This window comes from Palaemon carinicauda, chromosome 8, assembly GCF_036898095.1.
Source record: "Palaemon carinicauda isolate YSFRI2023 chromosome 8, ASM3689809v2, whole genome shotgun sequence".
Taxonomy (NCBI): domain Eukaryota; kingdom Metazoa; phylum Arthropoda; class Malacostraca; order Decapoda; family Palaemonidae; genus Palaemon; species Palaemon carinicauda.
In genome coordinates, this window is record NC_090732.1 from 89,991,035 (window position 1) to 90,011,627 (window position 20,593).

Below are 20,593 nucleotides of genomic sequence, written 5' to 3' on the forward strand. Positions count from 1 at the left end.
CAAAGGAACCTAAAGACGACGACGGCAACCATGCTGAAGATGATGATGATGCAGATGATCCTCAACCAGGGACATCCACTGATTCCCAGCCTCAGAAACGTTTTTCCGCAAGCAAAGGATGGTTCGCGAAGTTTCAGAAACGCTTCGCCCTGAAAAGCGTTTCCCTGCATGGGGAGTCTGCTTCCGCTGACACTGCCGCTGCTGAAACTTACGTGAACCAGACGTTCAAGAATATTATCGCCGAAGATGGATACAAGCCGGAACAAGTCTTTAATATGGATGAAACTGGCTTGTTTTGGAAGAGAATGCCGTCGCGAACTTTCCTGTTCAAAGAGGAAGCCAAAGCCTCTGGCTTTAAGGCATTCAAGGATCGCGTTACCCTCGTGATGTGTGGCAATGCTGCTGGATTTTTGTTAAAGCCGGGGCTTATTTATAAGTCGAAAAATCCTCGCGCTTTGAAAAATAAAAATAAGAATCTCCTTCCCGTGTACTGGATGCATAATCCAAAAGCATGGATTACGAAGATGCTGACCTCCAACTGGTTCCACCAGTGTTTCATCCCGCAAGTCAGTCAATATCTCTTAGAGAAGGGCTTGCCATTCAAGATCCTTCTCCTTATGGATAACGCTGGTGGACACGCAACTGACCAGTCGCGTGAGGGCGTTCAGGTTGAGTTCCTGCCACCCAACACCACGTCATTAATTCAACCGATGGACCAGGGGGTTATCAGGGCGTTCAAGGCCATCTACACGAAGAATACCTTGGCGGACCTCGTTGCGTGTGTGGATGCTGCCCAAGATGACGAGGATGAAGATTTCAACTTGAAGGCGTACTGGCGGCAGTACACCATAGCCACGTGCCTGCAGAATATTCAGAAGGCACTTCAAGAGATGAAACCTGCAACCGTGAATGCGAGCTGGAAGAAGCTGTGGCCCGATATTGTTTACGACGACAAGGGATTTACTCCGTCGGAAATCCAACACTCTGCAATACGGAAATCTGTGCAGTTGGCTGCCATAATTGGAGGTGACGGGTTTGGCGACATGACGAATGAAGACGTCGACGAGTTGTTGGACTGCCATTCCCAGCCCCTAACTGACGCAGACCTCGAAGACCTGACGAAATCGGCAAGTGAGGAAGAGAGTGATACCCAGGAAGAGACCCAAGAAAATGTCGAAGAAACGGGCTTAACATTAGAACGGCTTGCCAAGTTCTGCAACCATATCAAGGAGGCGAAAGAAATGTTACAAGAGTGGGACGAGGATATGGTTCGCTCGATGCAATTCTCCAACAAGGTCGATGACATCATGACTCCCTACAGGATGCTCTTGGATCGAAAAAAGAAGCAGCGGCAACAACTTCCGATCACAATGTTCTTCCAGCCTCGCAAAAAAGAGCCAGTTCCTCCTGCTAGTACGCCTTCGGAAGAAATTGAAGAAGTTTCCCAGGAAGAAGTTGAAGAGGTGTCCCAGGAAAAGACACCTCCGTCTGAAGAGACGTAAAATACTATCATTGACTGCACAGTAGAACACATCATCAGCTTCATCATCATCATTTCTACTGTGCAGCAAATTCATCGCCATCACCATTCAAGTTTTTCTTCAACTTCTTTCGTGGTGAGTACAGTAACAATCTTTATTTTTTACTTTAATATTCTTACTGCCTGTTTTATAGTTTTGTGATGTACGTACTGTATGCATTAAGTTAAAGGGAAGGTTTTAAAAGTCTACATGTTGTCACCTATCATATTTTTTTTTTTTTAAATTTACATTTACGTACGTAAAACAATCTCTCTCTCTCTCTCTCTCTCTCTCTCTCTCTCTCCTCTCTCTCTCTCTCTCTCTCTCTCTCTCTCTCTCTCTCTCTCTCTCTCGTAAATTGTTTTCCTGCTTTGCTACGTACAAGTACTGTATAATTTATATTTGTAAGGTAACATATTTTGTAAATGCTTTTACTGTAAATACTGTATGTACTGTATCATTATTTATCACTATCATCATGCGCGTTAAATGCCTTGTTTGTTCTGAGCGTGGTTGTTTACTGAGCGTACACGCCATCGTTTCAGGCGGCGTCATAAAGAAAAAGATTTCATTTGGAAGTCCTAAGAAAAATACGTAAACTAAAACATTGGTAATAAAAAAATCAACATACAGTACTGTATAATCAATATAATCGATGCAAAAACTAACCTATACATATATGTGTACACTAAATGAGTTTGTTTCTTCATTATGATCAGAGATGAACGTAAACAAAACATTGGTTGCCATTTTTTATCGTGCTTTTTAGGTGTTTAGGAAACGCATGATATAAAATCGCCTTTAATATTTGTGCCTGTTTTAGTTTAGGGTGCTGTAGTACATGCATTAAGTGTTCTGTACATTAAAGGGTGGTTTGTTAACAGTACTACGTACAAGGGAAGGTTTTAAAAGTCCGAATATACATGTTAAATAAATAGGTAAATATGATGTCACTACTTCGCGGATTTTCACCTATCGCGCCCGCGTCTGGAACCTATCTACCGCGATAAACGAGGGTTCACTGTACATAGACTCCAGGCAAAAAAGGCATATAAAACATAACAGGCAATTTAATTTTCAACCGAAAAGCTCACCGGTTAACAGTCAACGGTGAGAAAAAGCAGACATGTTATTTTAGGTTCTGGTCAGTGCGAGTGGAGAGCGAAGATACAAACATAATACATACAAAAAATTAAATGTCGTTACTGTGAACGATCGTGTGACACATGGTTGGTACATGGCTACCCCCCCTAAAAATGGCATACTGTACATGTTAAATAGGGCGCCCTGATCTACAGAGGCGAACTGTAGGTGGGTCATCTGGCAGGAGATAAGCAGGTTTTAGACGATCAATGGAGACCCAGTCTTCTTTGCCACGAATGTCTAGTAGGAATGCTTTCGGACTGTGTCGGATCGCAAGGAAATAGCCCGTGTAAGGAGGCGTTAGCGGTGGCTTGCTAGTGTCGTTACGTAGGAAGATGTGCGTTATAGAGTGCAAGTCTGTCGGTATGTGATGCTTCGCTGGGGGCTTATAAGTCTGGCGGCATGGAGTAAATTTTCCCACGACGTGACGTATGCGCTGAAGATCGTCAGAGGAGGTTGCAGAAGGAAAAAATTCGGCAGGGACGACCAACGTGTCACCATACACTATTTCAGCTGCCGAGAGGTCGAGGGCGTCTTTGGAATCCTTGCAGCGGGACATCAAAGCTGCTTTAAGGGTGCGATGAAAACGTTCAACCATTGCATTGGCAGCGGGGTTGTAGGCAGTTGTCTGATGTAGGGTGATGCCCAGGACATTCGCTAATGATGTCCACAATTGAGAGGTGAAAGTGGTACCCCTGTCAGAAGTAATATTCTCAGGGATACCAAATCTTGCAATCCATCCTGATAGTAAGGCATATGCACATGAGGCGGACGTTGCAGTTTCCATGAGAATGGCTTCAGGCCAAAGAGTGGAGTGGTCAATGACGGTAAACAGGTAACGATGTCCTCGTGATGTGGGTAGGGGCCTACAACATCGTGACTGTGGGCGAAACGACGCTGAGGTTGAGGAAAGGTGCCCACTCCTGAATCCGTGTGTCGATGTACTTTGGAAGTTTGGCAAGAAGTATAGGCGTGGACCCAATCCTTAGCATCCTTAGAAATGTCGTGCCAAATGATCCTCATCTTCAGCAGCTGTGCAGTAGAACGGCACGAGGGATGTGAAAGGCCGTAAAGGAAATAAAACACCTGACGGCGCATGGGAGCAGGAATCCAAGGTCGCGGTCTACCAGTACTGACGTCACAGAGGAGGGTGGTGTTGGAGTCGTCGAGGGGGATGTCTTCCCAACGGAGGGATGTGCAGGATGTCCTACATGCTTGATACTCTGGATCTTGTCATTGGGCTTCATTCAGCCAAGGCGTTGTAATCCAATCCCAGTTGAACGGCAGCCAACATGTTTCTTGACAGGGCATCGGCAATGGGATTCATTTTTCCAGGGACGTATTGGAGGGTGCAATTGTATTCAGCCATGCCGGACCAAGCGTCAGACTATCGAGTGAAGGCATGCACCAGAGGCATGTGGTCTGTGCGAATGACGAAGGGCGTACCGTCTAAGAAAGGGCGAAAGTGACGGACAGCCAAGTGCACCGCCAGCAATCCGCGATCGAAGGTAGAATAACCCGATTCTGCCTTGGACAATTTTCTGCTGAAGAAGGCCAATGGGTTGGGCGAGCCATTGACCACCTGCTTGATTACTGCACCAGTAGTGACATCGCTGGCATTGGTGGAGAGAAGGAGAGGGGCATGTGGGATAGGAAAAGTAAGAGCTGCAGCGGTTGATGGGCCCTCTTTGCATTGCAGAAGGCCGCTTCTTGAAGGGGACCCCACTTCAGGTCCTCTGGCTTGCCCTTAAGGGAGGCGTAGAGGGGAGCAAGAATGGCGGCAATGGCTGGCAGAAAACGGTGATAATAGTTGATCATGCCCAAGAATTCCTGCAGAGCTTTGAAGGTCGAGGGCGTGGGGAAGTTCTAAATGGCTGCTACCTTCTCAGGGAGGGGATGGACTGATTCAGGAGTGATGCGGTGCCCTAAGAACGACACTTCATTGGCGCCAAAGTTACACTTGTCATACCGGACTACAAGGCCGTTTTGTTGCAGGCAGTCGAGCACGATGCGCAGGTGACGGAGGTGTTCCTCTTTTGAGGAAGAGAACACAAGTATGTCATCCACATAACATACACAGTATGGGAGGTCCCCTAAGATGCCATCCATGAGACGTTAAAAAATGGCCCCAGCATTAAGAAGGCCAAAGCAGGAGTAATTGAAGGTGTGTGTACCAAACGTAGTGGTGATGGAGGTCTTGGGGATGTCTTCTGGGTTCATAGGCACCTGATAATACCCCTTCAGGAGGTCGAGCGTGGAGAAAACCTTCGCTTTGTGCAGGTAGGAGGTCACATCGGCGATATTTGGGAGGGGGTAGTGATCCGGTTCTGTTTCCATGTTCAGGCGCCTGTAATCCCCGCACGGACAGAGGGAGCCGTCTTTCTTCAGGACGATGTGTAAAGGTGACGACCATGGGCTGGAGGCCTTTTGGAAAAGGCCCATTTCCTCCATTTCAGCGAACGTCTGTTTGGCGGCTGCCAATCATTCCGGTGCCAGACATCTGAATTTTGCGAAGACTGGGGTTCCCGTTGTCTTGATATGGGGATAAATACTGTGCTTGACAGGAGCCGTGGGCGTTTGGCAAAGTTCTGGACGGAAAAATTCCCGGAACGACGTGAGGTGGTGGGCATAGGCATCCGTGGGTGCACTGATGTGGAGAGCGAGCTTGGAGGGGGCGTGTTTAAGAGGTGTCGACAAGTACGAGTCTGAGTTGACCAATCGTTGGTGGCCAACATTGACCAGGTGGTGGAAATGAGAGAGGAAATCCGCACCGGGGATTAGCAATGTGACGACAGCAACGAGAAACTTCCAATTGAATTTACCGTTTCCAAATGATAATGTGAGGTTCTCGTAACCGTGGGTGGGTATCGCAGATCTGCTGGCAGCTACCAGGTGGACGTCGGCAGACATAGACAGACTACGTCGTGTCCTGAAGAGTTCCCTTGGCAAAAGAGAACGACAAGCACTCATGTCTACCAAAAATCACATGCATATTCCTGCATATAAAAAGAAAAGATTAGAAACATGGGAGGCCACCGCCACGAGCAATGGCCTACTTACACGTTTTTTTGGCCACTGATAATCCTTGGCCCATTTCTTCGCGGCTGCACCGAATCTGTTGTTGGAAGTAGCAAAACTGCGGCCAATGGGAGGCAGTAAGTGGCTGTAGAAGTCGTTGGTTGGGGCGTGAGCGAGTGGTGGGTGGCTTTGTCGCCGCTTCGGCACGTCACGGGGTAGGCCTGTATGTCCTACGTCATTCACGTCAACTTCGGTTGACGTTGAATAGGCGTCCTCTTTGTCAGGAGTGGAGGCGTTGATGGAGGTCTTGAAGGTCGTGAAGTGGCTGTCCATAAGGGCGTCGGCTTTGGCCATCAAGTCCTTTATGGGTAAGCTATCGACATCGGGTATGGCAGCCCGTACAGGTTCGGGTATATAGTGTATCCAAAGGGCACAAAGTGGGTTCACCTCACGAGGAGAGCCGTCCGTGGCAGGTTGCAGGCAAGTGATACTGGTCATTTCCCTGAGGGCAAGCGAAGCCCTTTGGTCCCCCAACGGTTGTTGAGAGAGATGAAAAAGCTTTGCTATACGGGCGGCTGGCGACGGCGAGTACTACTGCAGAAGGTATGTTTTGAGGGCGTCATATGCTATTGGGGTATCTCCTTGTCCACAAAGCCAGTCGGATATTTCCGGAAGGTGTCCTCGGGCATCAGCGCGAGAACATAATCTGCTTTGGTGGTTGAGCGAGTCACACCCTTGATGCGAAACTTGACTTCTGCACGCTTAAACCAAGCAAACGCCTCTCCGCTGGCGAACGATGAAAGTTTCAATGGGGCAGCGCCAACTTCTGTGGAGTCCGCCATAGTACCAATGACGGAGGGGCGAGGGGGGTTGGAAGGCGGGAGGAGTGAGTCGACTTTGGGGTCACCAATGTGACGGGCCGAGAGAAGGTTGTGACTCAAAGGCAGGATGAAAGCCACTGAGTAAACTTTATTACAGAACACTTGTTTATTATACATAGACTCCAGGCAGAAAAGGCATATAAAACATAACAGGCAATTTCATGTTCAACCGAAAAGCTCACCGGTTAACAGTTAACGGTGAGAAAAACATACATGTTATTTCAGGTTCTTTTCAGTGCGAGGGGAGAGTGAAGATGCAAGCAAAATACATATAAAAAATGAAATGTCGTTATTATGTACGATCGTGTGACACACGGTTGGTACAATATATATATATATATATATATATATATATATATATATATATATATATATATATATATATATATCCATATATATATATCCATAAATATATATATATATATATATATATATATATATATATATATATATATATATATATATATATATCCATATATATATATCCATATATATATATATATATATATATATATATATATATATATATATATATATATCCATATATATATATATCCATATATATATATATATATATATATATATATATATATATATATATATATATATATATATATATATATATCCATATATATATATATATATATATATATATATATATATATATATATATATATATATATCCATATATATATATATATATATATATATATATATATATATATATATATATATCCATATATATATCCATATATATATATATATATATATATATATATATATATATATATATATATATATATCCATATATATATATATATATATATATATATATATATATATATATATATATATCCATATATATATATATATATATATATATATATATATATATATATATATATATCCATATATATATATATATATATATATATATATATATATATATATATATATATATATATCCATATATATATATATATATATATATATATATATATATATATCCATATATATATATATATATATATATATATATCCATATATATATATATATATATATATATATATATATATATATATATATATATATATATATATATATATATATATATATATATATATATGTGTGTGTGTGTGTGTGTGTGTGTGTGTGTGTATACTGAGTTTGTTTGCACATTTGTGTGTGTTCCTATGTATCCTATTATTGAATTACTTTATAAGAAATAGATTACACTTCCAATTATATACTGACAGTGAGCATTAATGTTGCAAATTCTCCTACAAAAGTGGATCAACAAGTAAAAAATAACATTTATGTTGGGGAAAGGAAATTTATTTTTCGTAAAAGACATCCTATAGATGTCTATTCAAAACTTTAAAACATTCAAAACTAACCACTTTCTTTCAATCCACAGAAGAAGGGCTTTCTTGACAAACTTAGACCCTCCAAGACCATGGAAGAATTTTTGGAGTGGGATATGTCCCACGTAATAATGAAAAACGTGGCAGGTAAGCAAAACTTGAGTAACTATCGCATGAAATTCCTATTCTTGCGTATGTGAAAGAAGTGTATTTAAGCATATTGCATTTGCAACCATATTTGTACCGTTTTACTAAAATTGAGGTAGTCAAACACTAGTCTGAAGAAAATTTCAAAGTGAATTTGATCCTGGTATGTTCATAATGTTTTTATGTGTCACTCATTCCACTTGAGGTTTAAGTAAATTACATCAGACTTCTTCCATAGAACTTAGCTGACTGACTTTCTTACAAAACTCGATTTACCATGAAAGGTTCATTTGACAACAAACAGCAGAGAAAAGATAGTTTCATTGTTCAATTGCTGCTTTAATTCGTTACAACTCGTTGAATGGTAAGGACATAACAAATGCCAACATATGATATGACGTTTTCATGAATTTAGCCTCCCCAAGACTTATGTAAACATTTACAGATTCTTTTTGAATTGACATGCAAAGTGTCAAGAAATCCAAGTTCATTTTGTACATGAACACTACGCCATCTTTTCAATATCCCTAACATACTGTTATCCACGCTCGTGATAATTGTTCCAATGGACATCAATCTGTAACACCCTCTTATTCAGGCTTTACTAGGAAGAACATATAGTTGATAAAAAACCAAGGAAGTTGCCTTAAATGTAAGTACCATCTGCGTATCAATGTTCATTTCTCATTAGCAAAAGATTTATTCTTGTATTAAGAATAAAATGCTATTTTTTAATTCCGAATTCATAGTAATGAAAAATCACCACTGCTTATTAGTTTTGTGATACCATAGAAAAAATAAATCTCTCTCCGATGTTGTGAGAACATCATTCCGTTGTCTGAATGTAATTGTTTTGTGTTATCACTACTTGGCAGTTTACTTGCAAGGACCTGGCTACACATGGAATTTTGTGTGAGGACATTTGCATCAATCGTTTCGACTTCTTGGCGGTACCAATAAAGGTCTATGGATCAACAAGATGTTTGTTTTTTCAAAACGTTTGACTATTTCATCGTTTGTTGCATGTATCCATGAATGACATTTCATGTTTTAATAAATGTCACATCTCACATTACCATTTTTTTTTTTTTTTTTTTTTTTTTTTTTTTTTTTTTTTTTTTTTTTTTTTTGTTCTATGTTCTTTTCCTAAGCACAGTTTTCTTTCCATTTTTTACTTACGATATGTGAAAACTTTATTGTAAGGGATCAGATATAATATGCAAGTTACTGCCTTAAAGAAAAGATATTATACGGTTAAGTAGTAAGGGAAAATTATTAGGCGTTGGGGTTTATTCATCACCATAATTCACAAAGACAAACGTTCTAACACTAACAAAAGTTGTGAATTAGATGGTTTTGACTATTTTCAAAATACTCGTATGCAATTAACATATTAATGCAACAGGAAGGTGTGAAGTTAGCTGGTGATATGATTTGGAAAATACTCATTATAGATAGTTAACTTTTTCTTGTAATTTCCTATTTCTTTACGAAATGTTGTGCAGGGAACTTTCCACCTATCTACTTTCCCCACGGTCCGTCAATTTTCACTTGAGTGGATTTTCCAAAGTTGAACTGTTGGTGGTTCTTCGATACACAGTGTTGGACAAGGGGAAATTCTAGGAAGCGAGTGTTACAAAATTTAGTTTATCAAGAAATAAGAATGGGATAAAGAGGAAATATTGGACATAATTCTTAAAATATCACAAGAGACACTAATGTGCTGCTATTTTCCTTTCAAGCGACAATTTCAATGCACAGTAGTCAGTTTCAAAAAAAGGAAAAAAAAATACTAGCTAATGACCTAAGATAAAAATTCTGCTAAGTATTTAAGATAGAAATTCTGATGCCCAGTGATGGATGATAATGGAGTTCTTTACTTTAATAGGTACTGTTGGTGCTCTACCTTTATTTAGTTATTCAAAGTACATACAGTATGTACTAAAGGAAATTAATGTGTTATCATAGGATTCATGTTCATAATTTTCTGGCTAGTCTAGGTGATTCTTAGTCATATTTTCGATAAATTATTTAAATATGAAGTAAATGTCAATGTAGCGTCTGGTATGTTTGGCAATAACAGCGGTAAATGAGCCCTATTTTTCAACTGTGGCTACGAATTTTGTGTTCTGTAACCAGCGATTCAACTTTTAAGGTGATTACTTTAGACTCAGGGTAATTCTGGTCGTTTTAATGCAAGGCAAAGGGTAAGATAATCTGAACTCTAGCATTACTGGTTTTGTTTTTTATTCCTTGCACTTTTGTTGTTCAGCTGCTTGCTTAAAATTATCTATAGTAGAAGATTTATGCAGAATCGTTTAGAGATATCTACAACTATTTTTGTCATAGTCACAGATTATTGAATGAATATAAGAAAATTCACTATTACAGAACTACATTAGATTTATATCCGTCAAGTGTCCTAATTTCTATATTGAATTATCAATCCAGATTCTATCTTAAGAAAAGATGCATTGAACTAAAAGTATTACCTCATCCAAGCGCACTTGATCATATCAATCAACCGTGGAAAATTAATCCAATCTGGAATTACTCCTTAACCTTGTACCTGAATCGGTACAAGGTAATGTTAATGACAATGAAAGAATTGTTCTTTTACTTGAAGTCTGAAATTCCTTACGGTTCAGGAAGGTTCTGGTACAAGTTTAAACCCGTGAATTAGTCAATAGATCATAAGAATGTCCACATTTGAGTGAATTCTCTATATCCCTACTTGTCTTTCTTAGTTGCTGCAGTGAGTATTTCCTCAAGAAAAAAATTAAACGTTTCATAAATAGGCTGAACACAGTGTTTTAATATGTGGTTAACAAAAAATAAAAGACCAGGAGTACCGAGGTATAGGTTGGAACCATTTATAGGAATAATGAAAATATCATCGAAATCTAAAGATGTTTAAGAAAATTAGTAACCTAAAATGTATGATTTGAGATTTTTCCATAATTAGATATTGCTGATGATGAAATTAATACTCTCTCCTTATCCTCTCATGACAAGCAAAACTTTCTTCTATGTTCGGCAGCCACACTTTAAATTCTAATATCTAAAGTGTGAAATACATGACAAATGTTGGAAACTGATAACGAGTACAAAAGTAATGATTACAACCACTGGTGTTTTCAAATTTTGCTGATGAATAATAGAATTTGCTCGAAAGCAATATCCAATCAAAGGTAAACGATACATTATATATTTACAAAAAGGAAAATGATGTGTACAAGTTGTGGTACAATTCTAAATATTTTGCAGTACAAACGGTACTTTTTTTTCAAAGTATTGGTACAAAGAAATTTTGACGAGGTGGCTACACTGGCACCAGCACATTCAGGTTAACAAGGGAAGGCAGGACAAATAAGACAAAAAAGATTCCATTGCCACTTAGTGATACCATATCTCAAGTAAGGAAATTTTCTTCTAAACAGATTCCACGATTTTGTTGCTATTGCTGTAATTAGAAGAAAACTGGAAATAATGATCAAGTATCTTTGAGCTACAACAAAATTAACTTATCTTAAATTTTACATTAAGAATTACTTTTTAAGCCCATTTTGGTCGTAATTACTGCAGTTTGTCATAACTTGGAGTTATTTATCATAGCAGAAAGGTGCTTTAAAAATAATTAATATCTTAATGTTCCCTGACAAAGTTCCTGTTATGATACATTATTCGTTGCATGAATACTCAAATCTTACGGGCTTTTAAATCTTTCTTTCAGAATCTGCTGCTTTAAAGGTTATGCAAACTTTCCTTTTCGCTGACGTCGAAGAAAATGCTGGGATTTTCATGCGCTCTCTTGCTGACATTTTATTTTCACCAACAGGTAAGGAGGAGGATCTTAGATAAGATTATGTGATTATTTAGGGTAATTCTTTTACGAATAAATACTTGGAAAATAGTTTTTACTTTCGGTGAATCTCTCTCTCTCTCTCTCTCTCTCTCTCTCTCTCTCTCTCTCTCTCTCTCTCTCTCTCTCTCTCTCCAGAAATAGGATATGATATGATAACTCCAGTATTTTCAGGTGCCGTGAGACTACAGTCATGTTTCAAGCGATGGCAATGCAAACTTGGTCTTTTCATTCGGGCAATTCCAACAGGGCCAGAAATAATGAGGTTCGTTATAAAGAATTATTTTCCTCTTGACTTGAAGTTTGTAGCTGATGTACTCTACAAAATGGTGGAAGAACCAGTCCCTTGTGAAGACATCCCGTGTGACTTATTCATATAAAGTAAATGCTCCCTGACTTAAAGAAAATAGAGCAATAGATCTCATTTTTAATGCTGAACGAGAGCAGTCTTAGACAATTCGGATAATAGTATATTGTTACTTTATCTAAATAAAAATAGACATTTTATGCTTTGCTGGTACCCTATGGAACAGAATTAAGCTTTTTGTCAATTTTATAATGCTGTATTTCAAGCAGTGTATGACATAAATGCTACAAGATAGTTCTGTAGTATATCGTTGGAAGATAATTACTGCCTGTTGGGCATGACTAGTTTTTTCTAATTAGGCTACTGTACCATAAATCAACATTGTATATTCTGTACTTAAACCATTGGTTACTTACTACAGATCTTTTCCTGCTCATTAAATTCTTGTTTAAACTTTCTTAGCGAATATTTCCTTTTTATGCACCAAAACTTGATGAGTTTTGTTGTTGTTGTTGTTGGGGTATTAAAGCCAACACTTGTTGGCACGGGCCTTTCCCTTGGTTGGCCCGTAGGATGGGTTTTAATATTATTGAATAAAAGAAAGAGTGTGACCTCGCTGGAATTAATAATTATAATATTTTATGTAAAAACTAGTATGAAAATTGATTAATTTATTATCTGTAGATCAGCATATCTGAAAATTTTAGTTGTTTTCACTTTTTTTTAAGAGAAAAATGCCGCTGCTTGAAAAATTGTAGTTAAAAAAGAAGCCATCTGTACCCCATTTTGCATTAGTATCCTTTAACCTCCAAGCGCACATTAACTACTCAAGGCATTTGAATCTCATTGGCTGTTCAATGTTTGAAAAGTCGGTGAGCTCCAGGTTGTCCGCAATTCTTCGGTAAAGTAATGGTATAAAGGCCTGGATATCAAGTGTAGGTCATAACTGTTGTGCTCACATTCCATAAAAATTTGGGGAGTAAAGGCCAGTAATTAAGCATTTATCTCAGCACCCCTCTAGTGTTTAGAAACTGTTCATCTTGAAGTAAAAACAAATATACTACATTGTAAGGAAAATTCATTAATTTCTTAAATTTTCTTTAGAAAATTTAGTCTTATTGAAAAAATGACATATCTGGAGGTAATTTGTATTTTTCCCTAACCATACAAACCGGATTCCCGTGCATAGGATAATATTAACAGCAGGCTGGAATAGGGTAATAAAATAGTATAACGAGGTGGCAACACCCGACTGATAGTTACCTGTTGGTAGCGGGGAAACAACTGCTCCCCCACCCTCGTTGACTCGTTAACAAACCATTATAATAGCATCTGGGACTTTTTAAGAGCTTGGGAAAAGTATGCGGGAAAGTATGAGTAAGGGATTCAGGCTCGTGTAATTAGGGGAAAATACAAATTACCCCCAGGATGTGTCATTTGTTCACACACACCCTCGTCCCTTACATAGAAGACTAACTCTTAAGCTGGAGAAAGTCCGATATCCAAAAGGCTGGAAAAATTTAAGCAAGGACAGGCTGATGAAAAACTTAAGGATCTTACCACTGCGCATACAAGTAGCTTAAAAAGAAAAAAAAAAAAAAAAAAAAAAAGAATCAGCGGGTCCACGGATTTGGCTTCAAAAGTTGTTCTGAGCCAAACATCGGTGTCATAAACCTGACCTAGGTGATAAGCTTGAATCCCGTTGTATGCTTAATTATGTTACCTCCCCCTCGTAAGCAGTGTTGGAAAAACAGTAATGGTCCCAATTACAGCTGTAATGACTACATGGTGAGTGTGTCTTACCCGAATCGGGATGAAGTCTAGCTGGCAAGGACTTTTAATTAAAGCTTGCCGCACACTGAGCCCGAACGGACGCACCCTAACAGAACCGAAACGTCCGATAGAAATCGAAATCATGCATTCTTACCTGACTGCGCACACTGGGCCAGAACAGAATGGAACCAACGCGCCAGAACAGAACGGAACCGACGCGCCAGAACAGAACGGAACCGACACAGTATTCTTCGAAAGATATTTTTCTGAAATGTCGGTGGCGTCTGACAGGCTGCGCATGCGCAGAAGGACTGCAGCGGTTGTTTTGGTGAGGGTTGCTGAGGAATTCGGAGGTTAGTGTGATAGCAACCAATATTTTTCTGATGTCAGAAATTTGACGAATGTATTTTAATAACAATGATGTAAACATATGATTTGATACAAAGATTTTAGGAGTGATTGTTATCTATTATTATTATTGTTTATTATTATTATTATTTTTTTTTTTTTTGCTGATGTCAGAAATTTGACGAATGTACTTAAATAACAATGATGTGAACACATGATTTAATACAAAGAATTTTGGAGTGATTATTATTATTATTATTATTATTATTATTATTATTATTATTATTATTATTTTTTTTTTTGAAAACATATAAACATTTGGCTTACGGATTCGGTAAAAGATTGATATACAGAATATCTAATCATTGTAAATCAATTAAATAAAAACTCAGTTATGATTAAGGAAAACTTCCTTCGTTTATATAAAATTCTGTGTCAGTTCTGTTCTGTGGCTTCTGGCTCAGTGCGAGCACTGGACGTCGTTTCTGTTCTGTTCTGAGGCTTCTGTGGCTTCGGCGGCGGTTCCGTTCCGGCTCAGTGTGTGGCAAGCTTAAAGCTTGCCGCACACTGAGCCCAAACAGACGCACCCGAACAGAACCGAAACGGCCAATAGAAATCGAAAGTATGCTTTCTTACTTGACTGCACACACTGGGCCAGAACAGAACGGAACAGACGCGCCAGAAAAGAACAGAACCGACACAGTATTCTTTTAAAGATATTTTTTCTGAAGCGTCGGTGGCGTCTGACAGATTGCGCATGCGCAGAACGACTGCGGTGGTTGTTTTAGGGAGAGTTGCTGAGGAATTCGGAGGTTAGTGTGATAGCAACCAATATTTTTCTGTCACAAATTTGACGAATGTATTTTAATAACAAGGATGTAAACATATGATCTAATACAAAGATTTTAGGAGTGATTATTATTTATTACTATTGTATAATATTACTATTATTATCATTATTTTTTTCTTTTTGCTGATTTCAGAAACTTGACGAATGTACTTTAATAACAATGATGTGAACATATGATTTATTACTAAGAATTTTGGAGTGATTATTAATCATTATTATTATTTTTTTTGGGGGGGGGAACATGAACATCTGGCTTACAGATTCGATAAAAGATTGATATACAGAATATCTAATTATTGTAACATCAATTAAATAAAAACTCAGTTTTGATTAAGGAAAACTTCCTTCGTTTATATAAAATTCTGTGTCGGTTCCGTTCTGTGGCTTCTGGTTCAGTGTGCGCGCTGGACGACGTTTCTGTTCTGTTCTGAGGCTTCGATGGCTTCGGCAGCGGTTCCGTTCCGGCTCAGTGTACGGCAAGCTTAAAACTGTACTCCAAGAGATGGGAAGACTGAAGGAAAAAGAAAGGCTAGTCAATCTTACTTTTCATCCCAGACTTGCATGTAACTCGGGCCCTTGTTCCAATATTAATGGTCTTGTGAAAGGAGCCAAGGTAGTTATACTCCCGTTTTGCAGCTACATTGGGCCCTAAAAGATTATAGACCAGTAGATCAAATCTCATAGGTAGTGGGCAGTAAAACGTGTCTGACATTTCCTCAATTGTACTTGTAATACCTCCACACACACAGATTCAAACAGAATGCTGAAATTGTGCTTAAACCTTCTAATTTGTGCGCTTTGACTAAAGTTTTTTCGGAGGAAGAGGGAGATGGTGTCAGAAGGGTCTGATCAATATCACCTCCCCTAGCCCTAAAGAAAGCATTTTTTGTTCCTCTTCTTTCCATTCTTATTTCTGATTAAAAAGCATTGCCCGTGTGGTCACACAGCACAAGAGTAACCAAATCAGATCATTCATTGGCTACTTTCTCCTGGTTTGCAATCAGGAAGAAGGAAATCAGGATTCTGTGTTGATTTTTTTTTTTTTCTGACCTGTGATACCAGATATGAAGGAGGGTGAGACTTTCCTTCATCTCCAAAAATCAGGAATGTCAAAGGAGGGACCTTCCCACCCGTAGACTCCTTTCACTGATACCTCTCAAAGGAAATAGTGTGTTCAGAGAACGAGGCTGCAGTCTGTAATCAATTAACAGTTTGTCTGAGGCTCTCTTAAGAGAACGGATGACTTTAGACGCACACCTGGGTGGTAGTCCCCCTTTTGAAGAAGGTAGTACTGTTGAAGGTATATAAAAGATTTGATCGCTCTATTGCTGATGACACCTAAATATTAAAGACCTGGCTCTATAGCCAAGTGATAGACCTCCATCACTGATTTTGAGCAGGAAACTGTATTTCGCATCCGGCCATTGATCTGGCGATAGCCTTTCCATGGCTTGCTCCTTACCGAGGAAGGTAACTGTTTGTACTCGCTCTGACTGGATACTCCGATAAATGCCCCTCTCCTATAAATAGGAGTGGAAGATCAACCCATATTCGATTGGGGCAATCAATAATTGCAGCCAGAGGAACATACTCTGGTGATCTCAAACTACAATTCGTTCGAGAATGATTATTATCTAGAGGTTTAAATGGGCACCAAAAGCCATGGCTCCATAGTCAGCAAGTTCTACTGGATAGACCTGCAGGTCATAATTATGAATTCTGTTGGAGTGCGCGCACATAAAAGAGCACAAGCTTATGTCCCATAGGTGTAAGGTCTCCTCTCAGAATATTCTCCATTATATTCCAATATAGGCAATGTGCTATTGGGGTGCGTCTAGGATCCTATGTGTAGAATCTAGGCAATGCACGGTGTTAGAAAAAACATTTTATTGATGTACAAAGTTTTGAGGCATATCTATGCAACTCATAAAGAGGTGAAGTACATCTGGGTGACGCGCTTCACGAAATGTTGAGATGCATTTGTGAGGGACGTGTGTGGGAAACCACCTGTTCAAAACCCATTAGAGAACTGAGTGGGCACTAGTGAGGCATGGAGTTCAGCATGCACTATCACAACAGGCTCAGGGGAGGAGGGGTCTGGTTGGCACGCATGAAAAATTGAGGTGCATACAAGGTAGCTCACCTGTTCCCAACCTCTTAGAAGATTGTATGTGTGCCAGTGAGGCCCGTCTGGGTTGCACACGAAGGGTTAAAGCACATCTGGGTTGCATACGAAGTGGCGAGGCACATTTGGGTTACATACGAAGTGGCAAGGGACATTTGGGTTGCTTACATGGTGTTGAGGCACATCTGGAATGTGTGGGAAGTGGAGAGGCGCATATGAGCTGCACACAATGTGGTGACCTGCATCTGGGTGGTGCTTTGTAGGGGCAAAGAGCATCTGGGTAGCAAGAGAGGAGGGTTGAGGCACGCACGTCGTGGTAACCTGCCTGTTCCCAACCTCTCACAAGTTGAGCCAGTGCCTGTCAGGCATGTGAGGGTGGTTGGGCATGTGTGCTTCACTTACTACTACTGCAGGCTTAGGAGAGGTAGGTAAAGGTCAGTTGGCCCATGCATGTACTCAGCAGAGCTAGTGAGCGCAGATGTATGTGTGCGAGTGTCCATGCTTGCACAAGTGTTGGGAGACATATTGCTCACCAGCACTGCGATTCATTTCAAATACAGGCAATGCATACATAGCAGAGAGCAAGGGCGCACAGGAGACATGCTAGTATTCAGCATGTCTCTAAAGTAGGGAGAGCATGTGCATTTCAGATGAAGTGTGCCTCTTCCTTCAGCGCGCAAATCCATGGGCACACATGAAGTTCTGTTACTTGTTGGGCGCTCGGAGTGACGTTCAAGCTATTCATATTGCTCCTAAGCACACATTTCAACTGAAGGAAACTCCGCTCAGAAAGGCAGCTTGTTTCTCCAGATATTGTCAGCTTCAGAACTCGTAAGAGGGATGGACAGTCAGACATGCTGACACTAAACATGTGTCTAAAGATTGTCTGGAGGGTGCTGTCATAAGGTGCTGAAGATCATTCCCCTTTCAGCTTATTCATTCAAAATTTACATTTAAAAACTATTGAAGTAAAGTTTACTTAACTATAGAAAAAAAGCGATGAAGAAAATGTCAGAAAATGTAAATAAGAGTCAAGAACTTCAACCAGTGTTAGAATGTTTATCACTAACAACTGAAATCAGAATTAATGCTCACAAGCTCCATCCTAGCTGGTAACTACCGGCCACCTCATTATAGAATTTTTAATTACCATATACTCCGCTTCATTGATAATCTATCCTATGTACCACCTGTTTACACCTCGTTATAAAAGTTTAATTACCATACACTCCAGCATCACTGATGATCTATCCTATGTACGGACAAAGGTTTGTATTTGTGCCGGATTTTTTTTTCCTTCCCTCAAGTATTTGAATAGTATGTAGTAATGAGTGAATATGGTTTATGTGATATTTTTAATCATACCCTTATGTCGTGACAATGCCCAAGGACATCACTGGTCCTAGTGCCTGGCCTATTACTTAAATTTTAACATTTAATTCCATGGAAACCCATTAGTTACCATTTTCTTAACTCCACGTTGCATTTGGGAAGAGAAGGGCACCAAAGGCCTTGGTGTTGAGATATATAGCCAAATTCATAAATCTAATCCATTCCTAATTCATCGATTCTTTCTATCTTTGAATACTTGGAAAGGTTATGTACCTTAGTGGATGGAAGACTACAAAACTAGTTGATTATTTGCTTTAATAAAACCCATGTAGATTTATAAATACTTTGGAGTAGTCTAGACTTATGCATGAAGCCTCTAATACATTGCACCCTATCACCCTTGCCAGTAGGTAAATGGAGATGAGCTCAGATTTGCACATTTACGATTTCATAGTTAAGGTAGCAAGGCTGTCATAAAAATTTTAATGCTTTAAGATATTTCGGAAACGGATGAAAATTTCTATCGTTCGAATTTAGTATTAAAGGTGTGAAGTCTTGTAAATACCAGTTAACTACTGTGTGTTTCACAGTCAGTGCAAGCACGTATTTGTATAAAATCTCCTTAACGAGCACTCGTATCAGTATGAAATTTTGCTGTAGTGTACTAAACCTAGTGTAATTATTTATAAGAGTATCGTGAATTACTAATTGTAAAGAATAATGACACTTGTCCTTGTACCAAGATGCAAATCTTGATAACCCAGAAAGTTATACGAAAATACAGTGAAAAAACATCAGCTCTCTCTCTCTCTCTCTCTCTCTCTCTCTCTCTCTCTCTCTCTCTCTCTCTCTCTCTCTCTCTCTCTCTCTCTCTCAATGTATAAGGAAGTAGTAGAAGTAAAACGATAGACACTATGATGATGGTTATGCGATTATAATACTTATTTTTAGTTAAATTCTTCGCAAACATCATTTGGACTTGGGCCATCATCCATATATCTACTCGTATTACAAAGGTGAAGAACAGATGGCCATCTCGGAACATGAATGTCGGCAAGGTTGTAGAAATGAGTTTGTCACTCTACTTTTCCAACTCTTTTGGCGAAGAGAAGCTGCCAATTGCCTTCAGATTGGTTTGAATGGGTAATTGGCTATAGTTACCCTATGCTTTACAAATATAAATTAAGCCATTTGCAGTACCACTCCCAGAGAGAGAGAGAGAGAGAGAGAGAGAGAGAGAGAGAGAGAGAGAGAGAGAGAGAGAGAGAGAGAGAGAAGCTGATCAATGCATAAATAAACAGGTTAACTAGCAGGTAGCAACCGAGTGGATCATGAGATATACAACAATCAAAATAACTAGATAGAAAAAATCATGCAAAACAAAATTTAAAGAAAGCTACATTCAGAGAGAGAGAGAGAGAGAGAGAGAGAGAGAGAGAGAGAGAGAGAGAGAGAGAGAGAGAGAGTGTGTGTGTGTGTTCAAGGTAGAGGGAGAGGGAAGTGGAGCTTTTTTTCTTTTTCCCAGTTTTGTTCGTATCCATTTCTGGATAGTCGAGATTTGTCTCTTGGTACAAGAACATGTGTCATCATTCTTTATGATTAATGATTCATGATACTCTTACAGATTACCACACTGGGTTAATATACTATAGCAAAATCTCGTACTAGTACGAGTGTTTGTTACTGAGTTATTGTCCCCCCAAAACGGGCGTATGTAAGCCGTGCGGTACCACTTAGGCGGAAAGATCTTTCATTGCTACAGTAGTAGGTAGAGTAACGAACATGATCCATTACTTAACCTCTACCCATGCTTCTTTTCTAGCATCATACTGTTCCAGCATCATCTTATCCTTTAATTTCTAGTGTAACAAAAACAAATTTCCCCCGATAGCACTTTGGTACTGAATGGTCTTACAGAACCA

General features: G+C 39.3%; 1 protein-coding gene across 1 annotated transcript in view; it reads left to right on the forward strand.

Annotated features, from left to right (window-relative positions):
- LOC137644922 (uncharacterized) overlaps nt 1–13,031 on the forward strand; it is a 76,842-nt gene extending 63,811 nt beyond the window's left edge. The window contains exons 2-4 of the mRNA XM_068377797.1: nt 7,981–8,074; nt 11,808–11,912; nt 12,111–13,031. Of these exons, the coding sequence (XP_068233898.1) occupies nt 8,020–8,074; nt 11,808–11,912; nt 12,111–12,316 (366 nt within the window). The 5' untranslated portion in view covers nt 7,981–8,019 and the 3' untranslated portion in view covers nt 12,317–13,031. The remainder of the gene's footprint in view (nt 1–7,980; nt 8,075–11,807; nt 11,913–12,110) is intronic.
- Nucleotides 13,032–20,593: the final 7,562 nt, after the last annotated feature.